A 17,732-nucleotide genomic window follows, 5' to 3' on the forward strand; every position below is an offset into this window, starting at 1 on the left:
TATTCACAGATATTCACTGTAGTCTGTTATCTACTACAATGGCTCATTTTCATAGGCCTCAAATAATTTGTTTAATTACTCTTTATTGTTCTTCTGTTTGTACAGGCAAATGCATGAAAATTACTAATAGGAATAAGGGAATCAAAAAAACTAGAAGGTCCTTTTATTAAATCAGAGAAAATTTGGTTCTCTTTCTTACAAATATGCAAAAGAGGAAATAGTCAATAACCCTAAGAGCCAGGAGCTTGAAATCAAGTGAAGAATAAACATACTTCCTTAAGGGAAAAAAGCATGCCCATATTAAAGGTTAGTTTTCTGGTCCTGATAGCCTTTTGTTGTAAAGTTTGTAGACAGAGCACCAGAGGACTTAATGCAGATGAAATTAGGCATTTGCCAAGGAATGCACATGCAATAATATTTTCCTGTTCTTTTCTAGACACTCTACTTATTCATGAGCTGCTCACACTTCATGTTTCAAGGGAGGCTTTTGCCTTCTCAGCCCAACCATTTTTCTCAAATCTCTTACTCTACTTTGTTCTCCTTTATGAGGAATATCATGGTGACCATGACAGAAAAGACACATTTAATCTTACTTTGTGCTTGTATTTTTTACCATCATAGCACACAGAACAAACTTCTGGCAGAAAAATAAGTATTTAAATAAGTATTTTCCAACTGACTAAATGTATGATTGAAAGATTAAGTTACATCATATTCAACTTATACTAATATAGTCTAGGTAGTTATAGTGGGGTTAATCTTATGTATAGTAACACATTATCTTTTTTTCTAATAGTATTTATATGATATGGGGAAAACATTATTAAAAAATTATAAGACCAGTACTGTAACTCCTGAACTATGGAGCCCTCATCTAAAGGAGAGTTTCTTTTTCTGGGGAATGTGATTGCTAGTAGGTTACCCATGTCCCAGTGGATATCCCGACAGCCATTCTCCCATGGCCAGTGTCAAGTGGAATGAAAGGAATAATGATGATGATGATGATGATGAAGAAGAAGAAGAAGGAGAAGAAAAAGAAGGAAGAGGAGGAGGAGAAGAAAGAAGAAGAAGAAGAAGAAGAAGAAGAAGAAGAAGAAGAAGAAGAAGAAGAAGAAGAAGAAGAAGAAGAAGAAATAATAAAAGGGAACAAAAACAAAAAGTTGGGGGAAGACCAGTTGCTGTACCCTGGGTAGAGGTGGAAAGGACATAATAGATGGTAGATAAGATAAAAATCTTTTACATATTTGTAAAATTTTTTACAATAGAATATTAGTTAAAAAGTAAACAATCCTTCTCTGTGTGTTCATACTGCTCAGGACTCAGTTTGTATTAGTGACTGGTCATCAAGTTACTGATTATTTCTCAGGAAATTAATCTCTAAGGTCTGAGGTCTGTTTTTATAGCAATTATTGAAAAGATGCTTGACACTAAAAATCATTAGAAATGTTTGAAAATAATTTGAGGTTTTCAGGAATAACTATAAACTTTAAAATTACGGGTTCTAACATAATTTAATATTGGGCAGGGCTATGAAGCTACTTAGTAATGATTAACTAGACTGACATGTCAGTATCTTCATTAAATAAAATATTCAGAGCAATACTTTTCCTGAGGAGGCAAGAAAATGTTATACTTTAATACAAGATGTCTGCAGCTTTACTCTGTCATTTTCTCAGGCTGCAAAAACATGAAAAATAGAGCATAGAGCAATATTAGCATCACAATTAGGTTAAGTCATAGTTATTTCCTGTTTAAAAAAAAACATGTATTGTGTGTAACTCATCACATCTATAGCATCTTGTCATAAAGTATAATCAAGACACATTGTTCTCATGATGATCATAAGGCTACACTGTTCTGCTACCCAACCCAAGCCACTTCAGTATATTACTCTAATGTTTTCTTCTATTTCTATTTCCATAATGTTATACAAATGGAATCATATCATACACATTCTTTTGTGCTTACCTTATAAAATCAACATTGTGTCCTTGAGGACCATCTAAGATGTATGCATCAGTAGTTTAATCCTATTTAATATTGACTAGCTTTCCAACACAATCAGTATGCTTTCTCTTTTTTAAGGATTTATTTTATGGTGTGTATGTTTTCATGAATGTATGCCATGTGTGTACAAGTGCACTCAAAAGTCAGAAAAGAAACTAGATCCCCTGCAGCTAGAGCTGAAGATTGTTGTCAACTACTTAAAATAGTTGATGGAAACTGAACCTGTGTCCTCTGGGAAAGCATCCAGTAATATTAACCACCAAACTATTTCTGCATTCCCCACCATTTTGTTTCTAAGAACATTAAGTTATGCTTTGGTTTATGTTATGTGCTGAATTGTTCTATTATTCCTAACTCAATACTTGAAATCTAACTCTTAGTTCTGAATAGTGTGATATATTTGGCACCAAGTCTTTACTGTATTATTAAGGAAATACAAGGTTATAATAGTGGTCATAATTCAATAACTGATGCCCATGCACAACAAGAATTTTTGGGGAGTGGATAAAAGATAAAAGACCACGTGGAGACATGGAAAAAGTTGGCCATTTTGAAAGGCTAACAAACCATCACAAGGTAGAATCTGTCTTTTAGATAACTTCCAGCCTATATATAAAAAAGAAATCTCTTGTGTAAGCCAGAGTACATGATGTTAATTGCAGCTGATATAGCAAACCAATAAAGTGTATAAAGCTAGCTTTATTTTTATAAATTTGTGTTATATGTTTTTACTGATGCTTTCTGTTGTAAAAGAGTTTATTATAAATGTTAGGATTCTGCTTTAGTCTGCCTACCTGTGATGTCATTGCCTACTTGCCATGGGGCATGGCCCTACAGAGGGCTATATAAAAGGATAGATTCACCATGCCTCTCTCTCACCTCTCCCTCTTTCCCTCACACCTCTCTCACCCCTCTCTTCCCTCTTTTTATCTCTTCCCTCTCTTTCTCTTTATTGTTTCTCTTCCTTTCTCCTTGTCTTTCTGACTCTCTTTCTAGGGTAGGCCTCCCTCCCTCCTTCTCTCCCCATGCTCATTTAATAAATTTCTCCATATAATATCTGTTGCCTGGCATCTTACTTTTTAATTATTAAAATATATCCATATATTTATGATTACTTCTTAAAAGATGTTCTAAGTCTTTTATATTTTCTTTATCACGTTCTGCAGTATAATTATGTTGGAGGAGAATTAAAGAGAGTATATACAAGCAAGATGCCTTGGTGCACACCTACATTCCCAGCAGAGCAGTAGAATTTCTGTGAGTTTGAGACCAGGCCTACAAAGTGAGTCAAGGATAGCCAAGGGTATATGGAGGAACTGTGTCTCAAACAAAAACAAACAACAACAACAACAGCAGCAGCAACAACAAGAGAACATATAATTAAAAAGTCATGAGTGTTTATCTGACTACATCAGAATAAAATTTTGCAGTTATATAATGGGTACAGTTAACTAAATTTATTATATTTTATCTCAGTTTAAATACTTTTCATAACTTCACATTGACAACAGTACTTGAATGTGTATGTGTGTGTGTGTGAGTGTGTGTGTGTGTTTATGTGTTCATCTGACCATATTTTTATAAAAGGGTATAGTATCATGGTTAGACATGGTAGCTGAAAATTTTAAAGTAGAGATTAAGTATCATTAAAATAACTTGTTATTATCTGTTTTACCTTATATGAAAAAAGGATGGCAAGTATCAGTGGGCTGATTGAAATTCAGTGCATTTAGCCAAATGTTATTTGTAGCTAGCTTCCATTGGCAAAATTATACACAGACTTATAAAGAGATATTGGTATCTGAGGTGTCTTATTATATTAAAAACACAAATATTCACTACAAAGAAGCTTTTTGTCTTACCAATCATACTGCTTAGGATACACATACGTGCACATGCGCGCACGCACGCTCATACACACACACACACACACACACACACACACACACACACACACTAATCATTCTTTATCATGAAACGAAATGAAAGCAAAGACATTATGTCTGTAGGATATTTCATGAACATTGCAACTAAACTGTCTACAAGCTTATCCATGGCATTAAACATAAAAAAGAACTGGGAGTCAGTTTTGAGAGAAGAACAATGGGACTTACCATCTTGGTCTGTGGTCACTGTAATAGCTGTGAACGGCTTTGGAGAAATGCTCAACTCAGAAACTCCGTTCATGGCCTCTATTTCAAAGGTGTAATTGACATGAGATACAAAGTCAAGCACTATCACAGAATTGTTGATCAGTCCTGTGTGTCTTGGGATGAAACGGAGTCCTCCACCGCAGTCCTCACATTGGCTGGTGTCTAAACCACATTTCTTACAGATTATACTGTATGTGAGATCTTTCCTCCCTCCTGTGTCACTGGGTGGGCTCCATTCCAAAATGAGGGCTGTTTCATTGATGTTAAAAGCCACATTTCTAGGTGCTGAAGGTGGTCCTAGAGAAAAGCAATTAGAGAGCACAATGTATAGGACAATGAATGATGGTGTGTACCACTCAAAATTTGATAAATACATCATTCTGACTTTTAAAAATAATTGGAAATCATTTTCTCATAGGACCTATAAAGAACCTGGTTAAATAGCTGGTGATACTTGGAGGAACTCTTAAGGATGTATACAATATATTTCTTAATATTTGTGTGTTTAAATTCCAACATTTAATGTCAAAGTTCACATATCTCTAAATGACACTTTTAAAGTTTGTTTGCTGTAAATTGTGTAATGGATGGAAATGATAAATTATGAGGTGATCATCTTAATATCCTCATTAATTATATTACCATTTTCAAAATTTGAAACTAACTGGAGTATGAATGACTCAACACATTGTGTTCCATCTTTCAGGCCTTATACTGTCATTATTGTGTAAACAAAAAGGCCCATTCTTTGATTTTTTTTTTTTTTTTTTTTTTTTGCCAAACACATAGAATTTGTTTTCCAGTGATTTGGAATAAATTATCATAAATTTAGGGTGGTCAAACTATTTGGAAACTGAATAGAAATGAAAATAATCAGAGGCAGAAATGTACTTCTATAGCACCTGGTTTAGCCTACCTGAAGGTATATATGCATTATGATATAAGATAAAAACACTATATTTTTATTTACATGATCTTCACTAAATATAAGTAAACAATAACTTAACTGTGAAAATGTCCCTAAAGAAGACTTATCCATTTTTTTCATTGTCATCAAGAACACATAAGTTGCGTTGTTTTCATGAAGTATGTGGTCATCTTTTTACTGTTTTTTCTATACATATCACAACACATGTAGAACTCAACAGCATTTCATGGCCAGTCATCTTGTAAAGTTATGTCAACAATCTTTTCTACACATATGAGTTTTACATGTCTCAGTTCTTCATGGTCACTGATCAAATATTACCCAAGGCTCTCTTCAGGAACAGACTTTGTGTTAAGAGCTAACTTAATGCCATGGAATCCATATACCATGGGAATACTAATTATGAAACATAGTTGAAAAATAACATTATACAAGTGCTGGAACAACCAACATTTCTGCCACAGTTTAGAAGCTTCTGTTTTAAGAAATCTAAAAGAGCCCTGTAAAGCTCTTTTATCAAGAGAAAATGCTCAGTAGGTTGTCAGTTTTGCAACCACCTCTTAGGACAAAAATTCAAATTATGATATAAATTACCTTTATTCATCCATTAACTTAACGTTTTATTTAGTGATTATTATATGACAGATACTCTGGTAGATGTGGAATCAGTATCCCTGTTTCACTACAGTTGAATTTTAGTGGAAGAACAAGGAAAAAACACAATTAGATCAACATATTTAAATGATAAGAATTAGAATTTTCTAATATTAAAGGTCAGAAACTGAAGTAAAAACTTTCAGAAGGAACCTAACTCTTGGTAACATCATGAGAAAGCATCAGAAGTGATAAGGAACATGACCAGAGAGATGAGAAAAATATTACAGGTTAAAGTATGAAATTTTACTCAAGAAAAAAATTTAAAAATCATGGAACAGACAGAGAAACCCCTGGATTAGAAAGAAGACAGTGAATCCATGAAGTTGGTTGTAAATACAAGCAAGGTGCACCATAGATAGCTCAGGATAGTTACACTATTGAGAATAACTATTAATTTTCCCATGTCTAACAGAAGGAAATCCACTTTCTCTCTCTCTCTCTCTCTCTCTCTCTCTCTCTCTCTCTCTCCTTCTCTTTCTCTCTCTCTCTCTCTCTCCTTCTCCTTCTCTCTCTCTCTCTGTGTATACATGCATGCAGGTATTCATGTGCACATGTGTGCGCATATGTGTGTATAATGTGTGTGAATGAAGGCATGCACATACCAGGGATACCATGGTGGTCAGAGGACAACAGAGTGGCAGTCTTTACTTCCTACTTTGTTTAAGACATGGTCTTTTTCATTGCTTTTCCACTGGTTATAATTTACAAGCTTTTGGGTATTACCCTGGTCAGCTTCCTTTCTCTTTCAGGGAGTTAGGATTATAGAATGCTTACCCCATGAACCCCAATTTCTGTGGGTTCTATAGATGTGAACTCCTGTGCTCACAAAAATGTTTTAATGTATGGAAAGTTTAAGTGTATGGAGGCTTTGGAAGAACAAAGTACAGTATAGTGCATGGTCTAAGAATAAGAGGAAGGATGAGTGGAAACAGGAAGAGAAGAGTGAAGGGATTACAATCGAGATGTAATGTAAATAAATTATAACAATAAATAAATAAATAAAAAGAATAAAATGTCCTATATACTGCTCATGAGCAGACTACTAAACATAAATCTACATGACAGGGCATTGGCTTTGGGATATTGGTTCTTTGTGGGACTCCTCCAGATAAGAGTGAAGTCTAACTTCTCCAGAAATCCTTCTGCACTCAGTCTGTATTGGTGGATTTCCTTTTCTCAGCAGGGTTCTCACTCCACATGATCTGGTAACCCCAGATCTTGTAAGGAGCATCACATAGCTCCTTACATTGCTCAGGGAAGATTACAGGCCCAGGCACAACCCTTTCCTGATAAGGAACTTCTTCAACAAGCACAGGGAATTCCTGAAAGTACTATACCTTATGTTGAGGAGATTCTAGCCTCCAGCAAATGACCTTTGATCATAACTGGAAGACATTCCCTCACTCATAGGATAATTAAGTACTGTTTTCCCCTTCTTGGAATAGGGCCTCCTGTTACTACCTGTAAATGAGGTACTGTATGTAGATTAAGTATTTTGGCATCCTTAGCCCTAGCAATGATTCAGAGACATTCGCCCTCAAAACCTCTTCCTACTGTTCAAGGTTTATAAATAAAGGCTGGTTGGCTTGCTGGGGTGCTCTCTCACCCTCTTGTTTGCCATTCCTCCACCATAACCATTCCAGATCCCATTTATTCCAGGGGAACCACCACTGGATGCCCAGTGGTCAGGCAGCAATGGTGGACCTGCCTTTGCAGCTGCTCTACCACTACTGCTAGCTTGGTGCTGACCCCTGTGAGACTGGGAATGGGCCTAGTACCCAGGAGATGGGCCTCACCCTAAAGTGCTCCAACTTCCCCTGATACAGAAGCGGACCCTTAGGACATTTGATCCCAAGGTCCATCAGTCCTCCTCCAGAGGCAAGCAATGCGTGGACCAGCCTTCAGGACTCAGAACCCAGGCCTACCCGCTAGACGATGAGTGAAAGCTCTTCTTTACTTTTTGTGTAGTTCTGATGTCAGCCTCGTATAGGCAGGAACTTCCAGCCACCTGTATTCCTATTACCTAAGAGTAGACCTAGAGATGTGATGGAAATTTTTATTAAAGGTTGCTTCATTTCACTTCATGTTCCACTGGGCTTACAGATATTTGTGACTTCAGACAAGAAAATATGGAGGAAATTATAAGCAAATACAAGATCAAGTGTGCATTTTACTTTCCTCTTAAACTTATGCATGAGGGATAAAAATTCATTAACCTAATAATGCTTCACCATGACACATTTCTCTTATTTATAATTGATAATGTGAATTATTATTCATTTATACCTCTACAACTAGGAAACATTATCAATTATGTTATGGGTGTCCACAAATATAAGACTATCTGCTTGGACATATGTTTAAAAAATTAAAAAATAGAGACACCCCTCTTACTCAAGGGCCCTCACACCAATTTGCATGATGATTAAATAGCTTTTTAATTGCTGTTAAATTATGCCAGCTAAACTGTGATTTCATGCAAATATTAAGCTGTAATGACATGTACTGAATCATTTACTAAGATTTAGAACTTGGAACAAAGAGAGACAATTAATTCTAATCCTCAGATTCAACTAAATTATGTGTCAGTAGGCTTTTCTGAACATGGCCTGATTTCTTTGTTATCATTTATAAATTATACAAATGCTATATGACACCCAGAAAACAATGTGGCAGCAACAATACATTTAGAGACATTTGTACTGAAAAATCTTAGGGATGTTCTTATGTTGACTATTTTTTCCAGGGCAAACACATAACTCACACTGGATAGAATATAGCTCTTATCCTTGCTCTCCAGACTGACTTTATAAAGCAGGGCAATTATTGTTGACCTATAGTAGCTGTTTTAAAGCCCAGGATATAAAAAACCTTTACAATAAAACTAATTTTATTTTTGCTACACTTTGTACTGAGACTATTTATAAGTAGGGTACCTACTCATAAGCATCTTTTTGCTTCAATTTTGATTTCCTATTCAGACTTTGAAAGAATAAAAACCCAATGGACAAGTAACACTTTTGTCCTTTCCTCCTCCTCTGAAAGACCTGGCCCCACAGTCTCTGTTTCCTGTTACCGCACAGAGGCTGGGTATGTTATAACATTTGTTTTAGTGTAAATTTTATTTTTTAATGAATATTATTTTTAAACATAGCTGTGTCTTTCAAAATATCTTTGTGCAGTATTTGAAATCCTACATGATTTCAAATAAAACCAAATTCGGTGTTCAAATAAGAGTCTTCTGGCCCACTGCCACTGGAACAAAGGTAGTATAGTTTGTTTTGCCATGTTGGCTACAGCATTTTCTCAAAATTGATTCATTGCATCTTATTACCTAAGAAATATATGGAGGAATACCAGATTTCTATAGAAGAGTCTACACTGGTGGTTCTCAGCCTTCAACATTTTAATAAATTTTCTCATGTTATGGTGACCCCTAACTATAAAATTATTTTTGTTGCTACTTCATAATTGTAAATTTTCTACTGTTATGAATCATAATGTAAATATCTGTGTTTCCCACTGGTTTTAGGTGACTCCTGTGAAAGGATATTTTGACACACCCAAGGTTTAGAACAACTGGTCTAAATAAGGCTAAATAAAGGCCAGCTTAGAAGAGAAGCAAGTTTAAGGATTCTATTCCCCCCCTTTTGTGATGTGGTATTCGTAATACGTTAAATCATAAGAAATCCTTCTTAAAATTGTCGACCTAAAATGATCATTCATATAGCTAAGAGTGGATGTCATTCGTTTTGGTTGTTAATAATACAGAAAGTTAGAACAAAATGTTATGGTTTAAATGTGAAATATAAAGTCATATGCTGAAGACTAAGGTGCCCATCTCTGGTGCTGTTGAAGGTTCTAAGAACTTCATCACACAGAACCTAGAGAAAGACTTAGGTCATTGTGGGTGTGTCCTTGAAGGAGATATTGAAGGTTGGTCCCTTTGCTGCTTTCTCAGCATCCAGGCTGGCATATGGAGAGTAGTTAATTCTAACGCCCCCTCCCCAACTTGAAAATCTGCTTTGTGACAGACCTATAGAGATAGACACACGGGGAGAGTGACTGCAATTTATGAATCCATGAGCTAACATAATCTTAAATCTATTTCCTAGTTAAGTAGATACTCTATTTATTTAATAACTCCAAAGTATATAATAATATTGATTCCTAGCAAAATTTTCATGTAAACGATGCTAAAATGATAGATTAATATTTCAGTATTAATCTATATGGAGTTAACATTAAAAGAATCTATTTAACCTCCTAGAAATGATTATGTAAATATTTTGGCAAAGGAGCATTGGCTGTGATTTCAATATTTAAAAAACGCAAATTCATCTGGTCAGCAAAAAGTACAACTTTAGACCTAATCTTGCCTTAAAATATGTTCTCAAGTTTCTATGAAGGCAAACTTTAAAAAATACCTCCATAAGTCATATTACTCCATTTCAGTACTAATTTTAGGTTTTATGAATAATAGCACTGTTAACGCAATGATATGTCTAAATCTTTTAAAGTATATTTAACTGGGCATCTATTGGAGAATATTGAACTGAAAGGCACTTCTTTCCTTACTTTAAAATTTTGTAATTAAGTATTTATGTATTTGGAAATGAATGGAAGCCATAAACTGTGGTTCTACCTTGGCACAAGGAAAGAACTACATCAACTTGCTTAAATGAAAGAAAGAAAAAAGATAGTGTAAGAAAGTGGAACAGCTCAATAAGTCAGTCAGGAGTGGTATGATATTAGGGGTAGCCTTTTTATCTTTGTTCCAACATTACTTCTTTGTAGTATATATGTAAATAAAATGCCTGGCAAAGTATTAGAGAGTATTTCATGAGGTTATTCTTTTTTCAAATTACTTTTAACTTAATTTTTTAGAATATACAAATCAGCAATCGGTGACAGTTTCTCTACCAGTAGTCTCTCTTATAAAAATTGATTAATCAGTCTCTAAAGAAGAACAATTAAAATGTGTACCATTAAAGCAAATAATTCTCAGGATTCAGTACAATGTACTTTTTTGCATTCTTCATAACAATGAAATTTGCCTCTTTTTTAAAAATATTCTCACATTTAAGTTCAATAACTAAACTTATTTTAAACTGAAGAATGGTCATACATTAATATTTTACTATACTATGCCTGAAGAATTAAACAATATTTTAGAATTCATATTATTTTTAAAGTTTTAAATTAAAACAAATACATGAGCAAACTAGGTACCATTTATTTGTGGAATAAAAATCCAAGGTTCTCATCTTTGTCTACAAGTGTTTATAACCTGGCCATGGTCCATCTTTTGATCTTTCACTCTTTATTGTTGTACTTTCTTGATTTAGCATTTTTTCAATACTTTTTAAGACTCAATACATGCTAAAGACTTGGGAAATTCCCAGAAGAGATCCCTACTAACTCAGAAAGTAAACAATCAAGAAGCCTCAGGAAGTCTCTAAAATGACAAAATACACTAGGCCTGTCTCTCTCTCTCTCTCTCTCTCTCTCTGTCTCTCTGTCTCTCTCTGTCTCTCTCTCTCAAAATTATATAAAGAGTAAGGACTACTGGAGAGACATATACCAGTGAGTAGCCTAAAGAAGTGCAGGCCAAATGAGCTGCCTAGAAAAGAAACTCTGACCACAATAGAGTTACCTGTGTGTTATGTAGTTAGCACTAGGTCTCCAGTGTCCATGAACTGTCTCCTGTGGAGGGTACGCTTTAGGTGTAGCAGCTGTTTTTGAGACACCATTGCTACTTTTGGTAACATCTCCTAAACTTCTATAAGTAACCTCAGTGGTAATGCAGTGGTTCATCACATTGGATTTTGGTACTTGGTAGTATACTTATTATAGCCTGTCATCATTAATTTATTTGGGCTGAACAGATGTTTGTTAATGCCTCCCCAGGAAAAGTGTCACACAACAATGCCTTTGTGTATTCAGTTTATAAATTGCTTTTACTTTCTGTATTACAGACAATTCTATTCAGATTTAAATGTTATCCCCTTTGTGGCAACTCTGCTCTCCAAAGGGTAAAATTGAACACTTCTATGTATGCATTAAAATGTACCTAAATCAAAAGAGCGTCCATGGATCTTTGATTCGATTCTATTAATAATGACAGGTCATAGTAAGAGCACCACCAAGTACCATCATTTTAGCTATTTTGGGTTTTTTGTTTTTCCATATGAAGTTAAGAATTGATCTTTCAAAGTCAGTAAAGAACTGTGTAGGTATTTTGATGGGATTTGTATTGAACCCGTACTTTGCTTTTGGTTAAGATGCCATTTTTACTATATTGATTCTTCTGATCCATGAGCATGAGAGATCTTTCAGGCTTCTGAAATCTTCGTCAATACTTTACTTCAAATATTTGAAGCTTTTTCTATTTATGTCTTTCACTTTCTCAGTTGGAGTTAAACCAAGATACTTTATATTATTTGTGGAATACTATTCAGCTATCAAAAACAAGATAACCTTGAAATTTGCAGGCAAATGGATAGTACTAGAAACGATCATTCTGAGTGAGGTTACCCAGACCCACAAAGACAGCCTGGTATATACTCACTTTTAAGCAAATATTAGACCAACATATGTTTCCTCTGAGAGATTCCACCCAGTGAGGGATAGGTATAAATCCTGGCACTTGCAGCCAGACTGTGGGGGAAAGCTGAAAGTTGTATGAAGGTAGGAAGATGGGGGTAGGGCTCGCAGGGCAGAGGGGCAGTTGCTGATGGATCTAGACCTAGGGGGGGTCCAGGCCAGGAGGGCCTGCATGGACTGATACACCAACCAAAGACAATTCAAACAGAAGACCTAGACTCTCTCTTGGGGTGTAACCAATCTTCCACATGGGGAAGGGGTCAGTGAGAGCAGGGCACTGTCTCTGACAAGATCTCTGATGTCTGGCATTTGATCACTCCCCTTTGGTGGAGAGGCTCTGTGGGAACACAGAGGAGGAGGATTCATACTATCTGGACGAGACCTGATGGGTGTGGTCAGACGGTGGTGGAGGAGGACTCCACCTGTCAGAGGTCAAGGGGAGGGGAATAGGAGCTGAGGAGGGTGGGACCAGGAAGACAAGAGTGAGGGAGCTTACAATAGGGATGTAATGTGAATAAATTATAATAAAAAATTTCCAAAAAACCAGACAAAACCCAAGAGTATCCATTGTATTTCACATGACTTATTTCATATAATCAATGATAATGTTACAGAAATGAATTACAGAAATGTGTTTTAGCTTCTCATATCAAGAATGAATGGAAAAACATAAACTAGAAAATGTCTTCTTAGGGATTTGGTTGGTGTTAAATGATTTACCTACTACTGTGAAAGAAAAATGTATATTTACATTAAGCCCTTTTCTTACTTGATTCAAATACTTTGAAATAGCATCCATTAGAAACGGAGGAGAAAAATACAAGGAGATTAAGCTGTTATAATTTGGCAGAGCAAAGCAAAACAATGTGTGAGTATAACCAAAGAAACTAGTCCATCTTCCTGGAAACCTATAACACCGCAAGATAATTATGAATGTTTTCTTTGAAACTATAGGTGCCTTTTAATAACTAGTCTCCGATGTATAATTGATAATACTGAATTGGACAGTTTTCCTCAAGTCCCATTGTGGAGGCCAGGGAGATATTCACGGTAGTAACAAGTTTTTACTGATTTTCCAACATCAGAAGCCTATCCTTCTAATAATTCTTCTAATAAAAATAGCTTTCCCATATAATTTAATGAAAGAAACTCTGCTGCAATATCTACTAAAGTGATTGTGGTTAGACTATGCCATGAAACGCAAATGACATCTTGTATTTGTGCTCTATTCTGGTGAGGCTGGGATTGGATTCATTATATGCAGGTGACTATTCTGTAGCATAGGGTCATTTCAATTTTTGAAATTACAATATTGCAATACGCTCAGTAAATACTTAGAGTTGCTTTCTATAACAAAGCAAATACAGGACACAGTTTAGCCTGCTGGAGGAAATAAAAATTATTTTTGTTCCTTCCTCCTTTTGGGCTCCTACAAAATTGTAGCTGCTACATTTTGTTTACAGTGAGTCACCTAAGCCACCAGCTTTGCTTTTGTGCTTTAGTCTGTGATGCAAACAATCAAGACCCAATACTGATATCTTCCATGCAGAATTTAAGTTTACAGAAAATGAGTATTAGAAAAAAATGAAAGGAAGCAATAAAAAGGAAGAGGAAGCAGGCAGAGCAGAGGGATCTGATTGTGAGCCTCGCATACCCATCCAGGAAGTGCAGACTCTGAATAGAGCAGCATAAGGGAGGAGCCCACCAGCTGTACTGAAAGCAGCACATACTCTGCTCAAAACAAGAACGAAAGAATAATGACTCTGAAGTGGCCAATTATTCCTAGAATAATGAAGCCATGCTTCATGGTGTTAGCTTTAGACCAAAAGGAAATTGAAGTTTTATGCTTCCTCCCCAACCACTGTCATTGTATATCAAATACAAAGACATGGCATTTTTCTGTGTATTAAGAATGAAGTTGCCAGTAACTGTTTTACTAGCAGAGTACTTGATTATATGTTCAGGCAACCAGAACATAGTATCTTTACTGGTATGGCTGGAGAGCTGTGCACACATGTGATTTGCATTTGGCTGGAACCTTTGAAAGTAGGCAATGTAAATCTCTAAATGTGTAAACACTGCAGTACCTGTACAGTGCTTCTAAAGAAGCAAATTCCCACTGATTTCTAATCAAGAGAAAAAGCAAAGTAGAAGTTCTAGGATCGTAGATTTATATTGTTTTTCTGACCTTACACTCAGTTGTGTATTAAATATTTCATATATGTTTATTCCTTCCTGCTTGATAAGTACTTCTTAAAGCAACACTTATTTTATTGCTTAGTTTACAAAAATTAGTGATTATTGACCTAGCATAGTCCCAGATAACTATCCTTCTATGCTCTGGACTCTCAAAAATAGCCAAAAGAGACTAAGATCTGACACTGTTGAGGAGCCTCTACAGATTCTGTTGGGATGTACAAAGCTTATATTAATGAGTCACCTGAGAAATAATGTTTAGAATATATGAAATATATCATTATATCAGAGAAAATACTTCATATTTCACTCATCTATTCTTATTACCTTTGATTTACATTTGATTGAAAAGGATTGTAATGAATTAACTTAATAATTTGTGACTAGCAGAGAGCCATGGTGCTCAGTACGTAGGAAGGCAAAGGCAGGTGAATTTCTGTGACTTTGAAACCAGCTTGGTCTCCAAAGCAAGTCCTGGACAGCCAAAGCTACACAGAGAAATTTTGTCTTGAAAAACCAAAAAAAAAAAAAAAAAAAACCTGTCTAGATCAGCAAGGATTTTTTTTTTTTTTTTTTTTTTTTTTTTTTTTTTAGCATAAATGGGTATTAAGACTGTTTCAAAGACCTTGGCACAGTTAACTTTAGAGGCAGAAGAAAAGATCAGTGTTGACCTTGGATATTCTTGCTTTGAAGTACAATTAGGGCTTCTGTCTTGGAAGCATAGATAAATGAAGGTTCATCAAGTTAAGGAAAACAGAGCAATGTGGATGAGCAACTGAAGGGCGACAGTAATAAAACTGGATCTGGCAAGTTAAGCTTGAACTGATTAGTTTCTCTGTTCATCAAATATTAAGGCCCTTCCGTATGCCAGGTACTATTCTGAGAGGCAAGATTGCAGTCTGCAAAAAGCATTACAGGTCCCATGGCCCTTGTAGCCTGGTGTGATAAAATGACAGTAAATAGCGAGGAGGTATAGAAATAAAGTAAGGGTTTTAGATGTTATAGTGCATAAAACATACAACATGTTGGCAAGAGATCAAGTGGGACAGGTGCCCTTTCTGTAAGATTGGTCAGAAAATAACCATCCTAAGCTCTGATATTTGATCCTGCAAGATGGAATTTAAACAGTGAAAAGAAGTCTAAGAGAGAGAATGCTTCAAGTGGTGGAAATCGGGTTACCAAGGGAACAAACTCAGGATCCTTGACGGCCAGTAAGTTTGCCAAGGCAGCATGGTGCATACAGTCACAGGACTGAGTATGATTCTGTAGGGTGTACAGGTCATCAGATTCCTTAACCCCTAGGCTCGAAGATTTTGACACTCAGGACACAGGACTGGGAATATACAAAATTACCAACACATCTACCTATGGATGACAGTTGGAACTATAGGAGACAGTAAGACTATACTGAAAAGGCAGTTAAGCATTGTGAAGAAAGTCAACATCTAAGAGAGGAAGAAGAGAAAGCATCAGTGTCACAACAGAAAATTGAAGATTAGGAGAGCATGGAGATTGCACTCCTTCAGACTCACCACACCCTAGTTAACTTTGTCCACTTGACATAGCCTAGAGCCGTCTAGGAGGAACACCTAGCTTAAGGAACTGAGCTTGTCCCTGGGGGATTATTTTGATTGTTAATTGATTAAGGAAAGTCCAGCCTACTGTGAACAGCACCATTTTCTGTCCAAGCAGTCCTAGGCTATATAAGAAAGATAGCTAAACATAAGCATGGGAAAGAGCCAGGAAACAGCATTACTCTATGGTTTCTGCCTTGAATTCCCTCAATGATTGACTGCACCTAAAAAGTGCACTCCATTACCTGAGTGGCTTTCAGTCATGTTGTCTGCCAAGCAACAGAATGAAAACTAGGACACATCACATGTAGTTTCAAGAATGAGTGTGCAACAGAATTAAATGTAGTGAATAGGAGGACAAAAATGTTTCTAATGCAAATGAAAATGAAGATCTTCAGTTAATTTTTCCAATATAGTTACTTAAAGTGGTAGAAGGCAAATTAAACACAGTAGGGTGGCTTTTATAAATCTAATTGCAGAAAAGAAGATATTCGAAGTGAATAGTAGTCACAACCAAATAAACCTGCTTTTAAATGTATTTACATTACTAGAAATAAAAATGAACTGGAAGCATTAATGATAAAATTTGAATATATTATATCAAAACTTGGAAGAGAAGATAAATAATGGAAGCCAATCCACTTATAAGACTGGCAAGATCACAAGCCCCATTGCATCAATTAAGATTGGTTCCTCTTTGAACTTGTGGCCCTTGGTAGTTGTTCAATGTTCCGATGGGTGAGTCCTAACCCAGGTTCATGTGGGCAACATTAATTGGACCTAGTGAATTTCAAAAAAGAAAGAAAGAAAGGTAGGAAGATAGAAAGGAAGGAAGGAAGGAAGGAAGGAAGGAAGGAAGGAAAGAAGGAAACAATGCTGAAGTTGAGAGGGTGACACATTGGTGCATGTAGAAATGGTAGGGAGGGGAATAGTCCCATTGGGGAATGTGATAATATTTTTATTATGTTGTGTGAAATTCTCAAAGAATGAAATATATTGAATTTTTAAGAAGGGAACACTTTAAACTCAAGAAAACATGAAAATGAGACATTATAATCATTGTTTTCATGAATTATGCAATTATTAATTTAACATTTCAGTGCCTGTTCTCTATAAAAAAGGGCAAGTTGTCACAAGAGTGATTTTATATTTCTGTCTATCTTAGTAAAACATTACTATTTTTACTTTTTAAAATATATAAATACTATACAATTTTCAGAAAACAGAAAACAACAACCCATTACAATTCTGCAGTCACTCATTAAAATGACCTTCACATTTAATTAAAATGTACTATTGCTAGAGAGAGAGAGAGGAGGGGTGACAGAGAGACAGAGAGACAGAGACAGAGACAGAAACAGAGACAGAGACATAGAGGAAAACAGAGACAGAGAGAGCAGAAAGAGAGAGAGAAATGTGTGCAGACTCAAAAAACACCTTCCTTTAAAGTTACATTTTAAGGGAAACCAAGCTCGTCTGCAAGTCTGTTACAAAGAGTTGATTACAAATTTCTCTGGAGTCTCCCTCAAGTGATAAATTTCATATCTAAAGGAAAAAAATGGAGATTTTAGTTACGTTTTTAATTTAGTCAAGACAATATTAGTTAGGGAA

General features: G+C 35.6%; 1 protein-coding gene across 1 annotated transcript in view; it reads right to left on the reverse strand.

The window, feature by feature from the left end:
* The window catches only part of LOC127192792 (ephrin type-A receptor 6), an 877,103-nt gene that overhangs the window by 488,770 nt on the left and 370,601 nt on the right, over positions 1–17,732 (reverse strand). The window contains exon 5 of the mRNA XM_051150102.1: positions 4,122–4,457. Within this exon, the coding sequence (XP_051006059.1) occupies positions 4,122–4,457 (336 nt within the window). The remainder of the gene's footprint in view (positions 1–4,121; positions 4,458–17,732) is intronic.

This window comes from Acomys russatus, chromosome 8, assembly GCF_903995435.1.
Source record: "Acomys russatus chromosome 8, mAcoRus1.1, whole genome shotgun sequence".
Taxonomy (NCBI): Eukaryota; Metazoa; Chordata; class Mammalia; order Rodentia; family Muridae; genus Acomys; species Acomys russatus.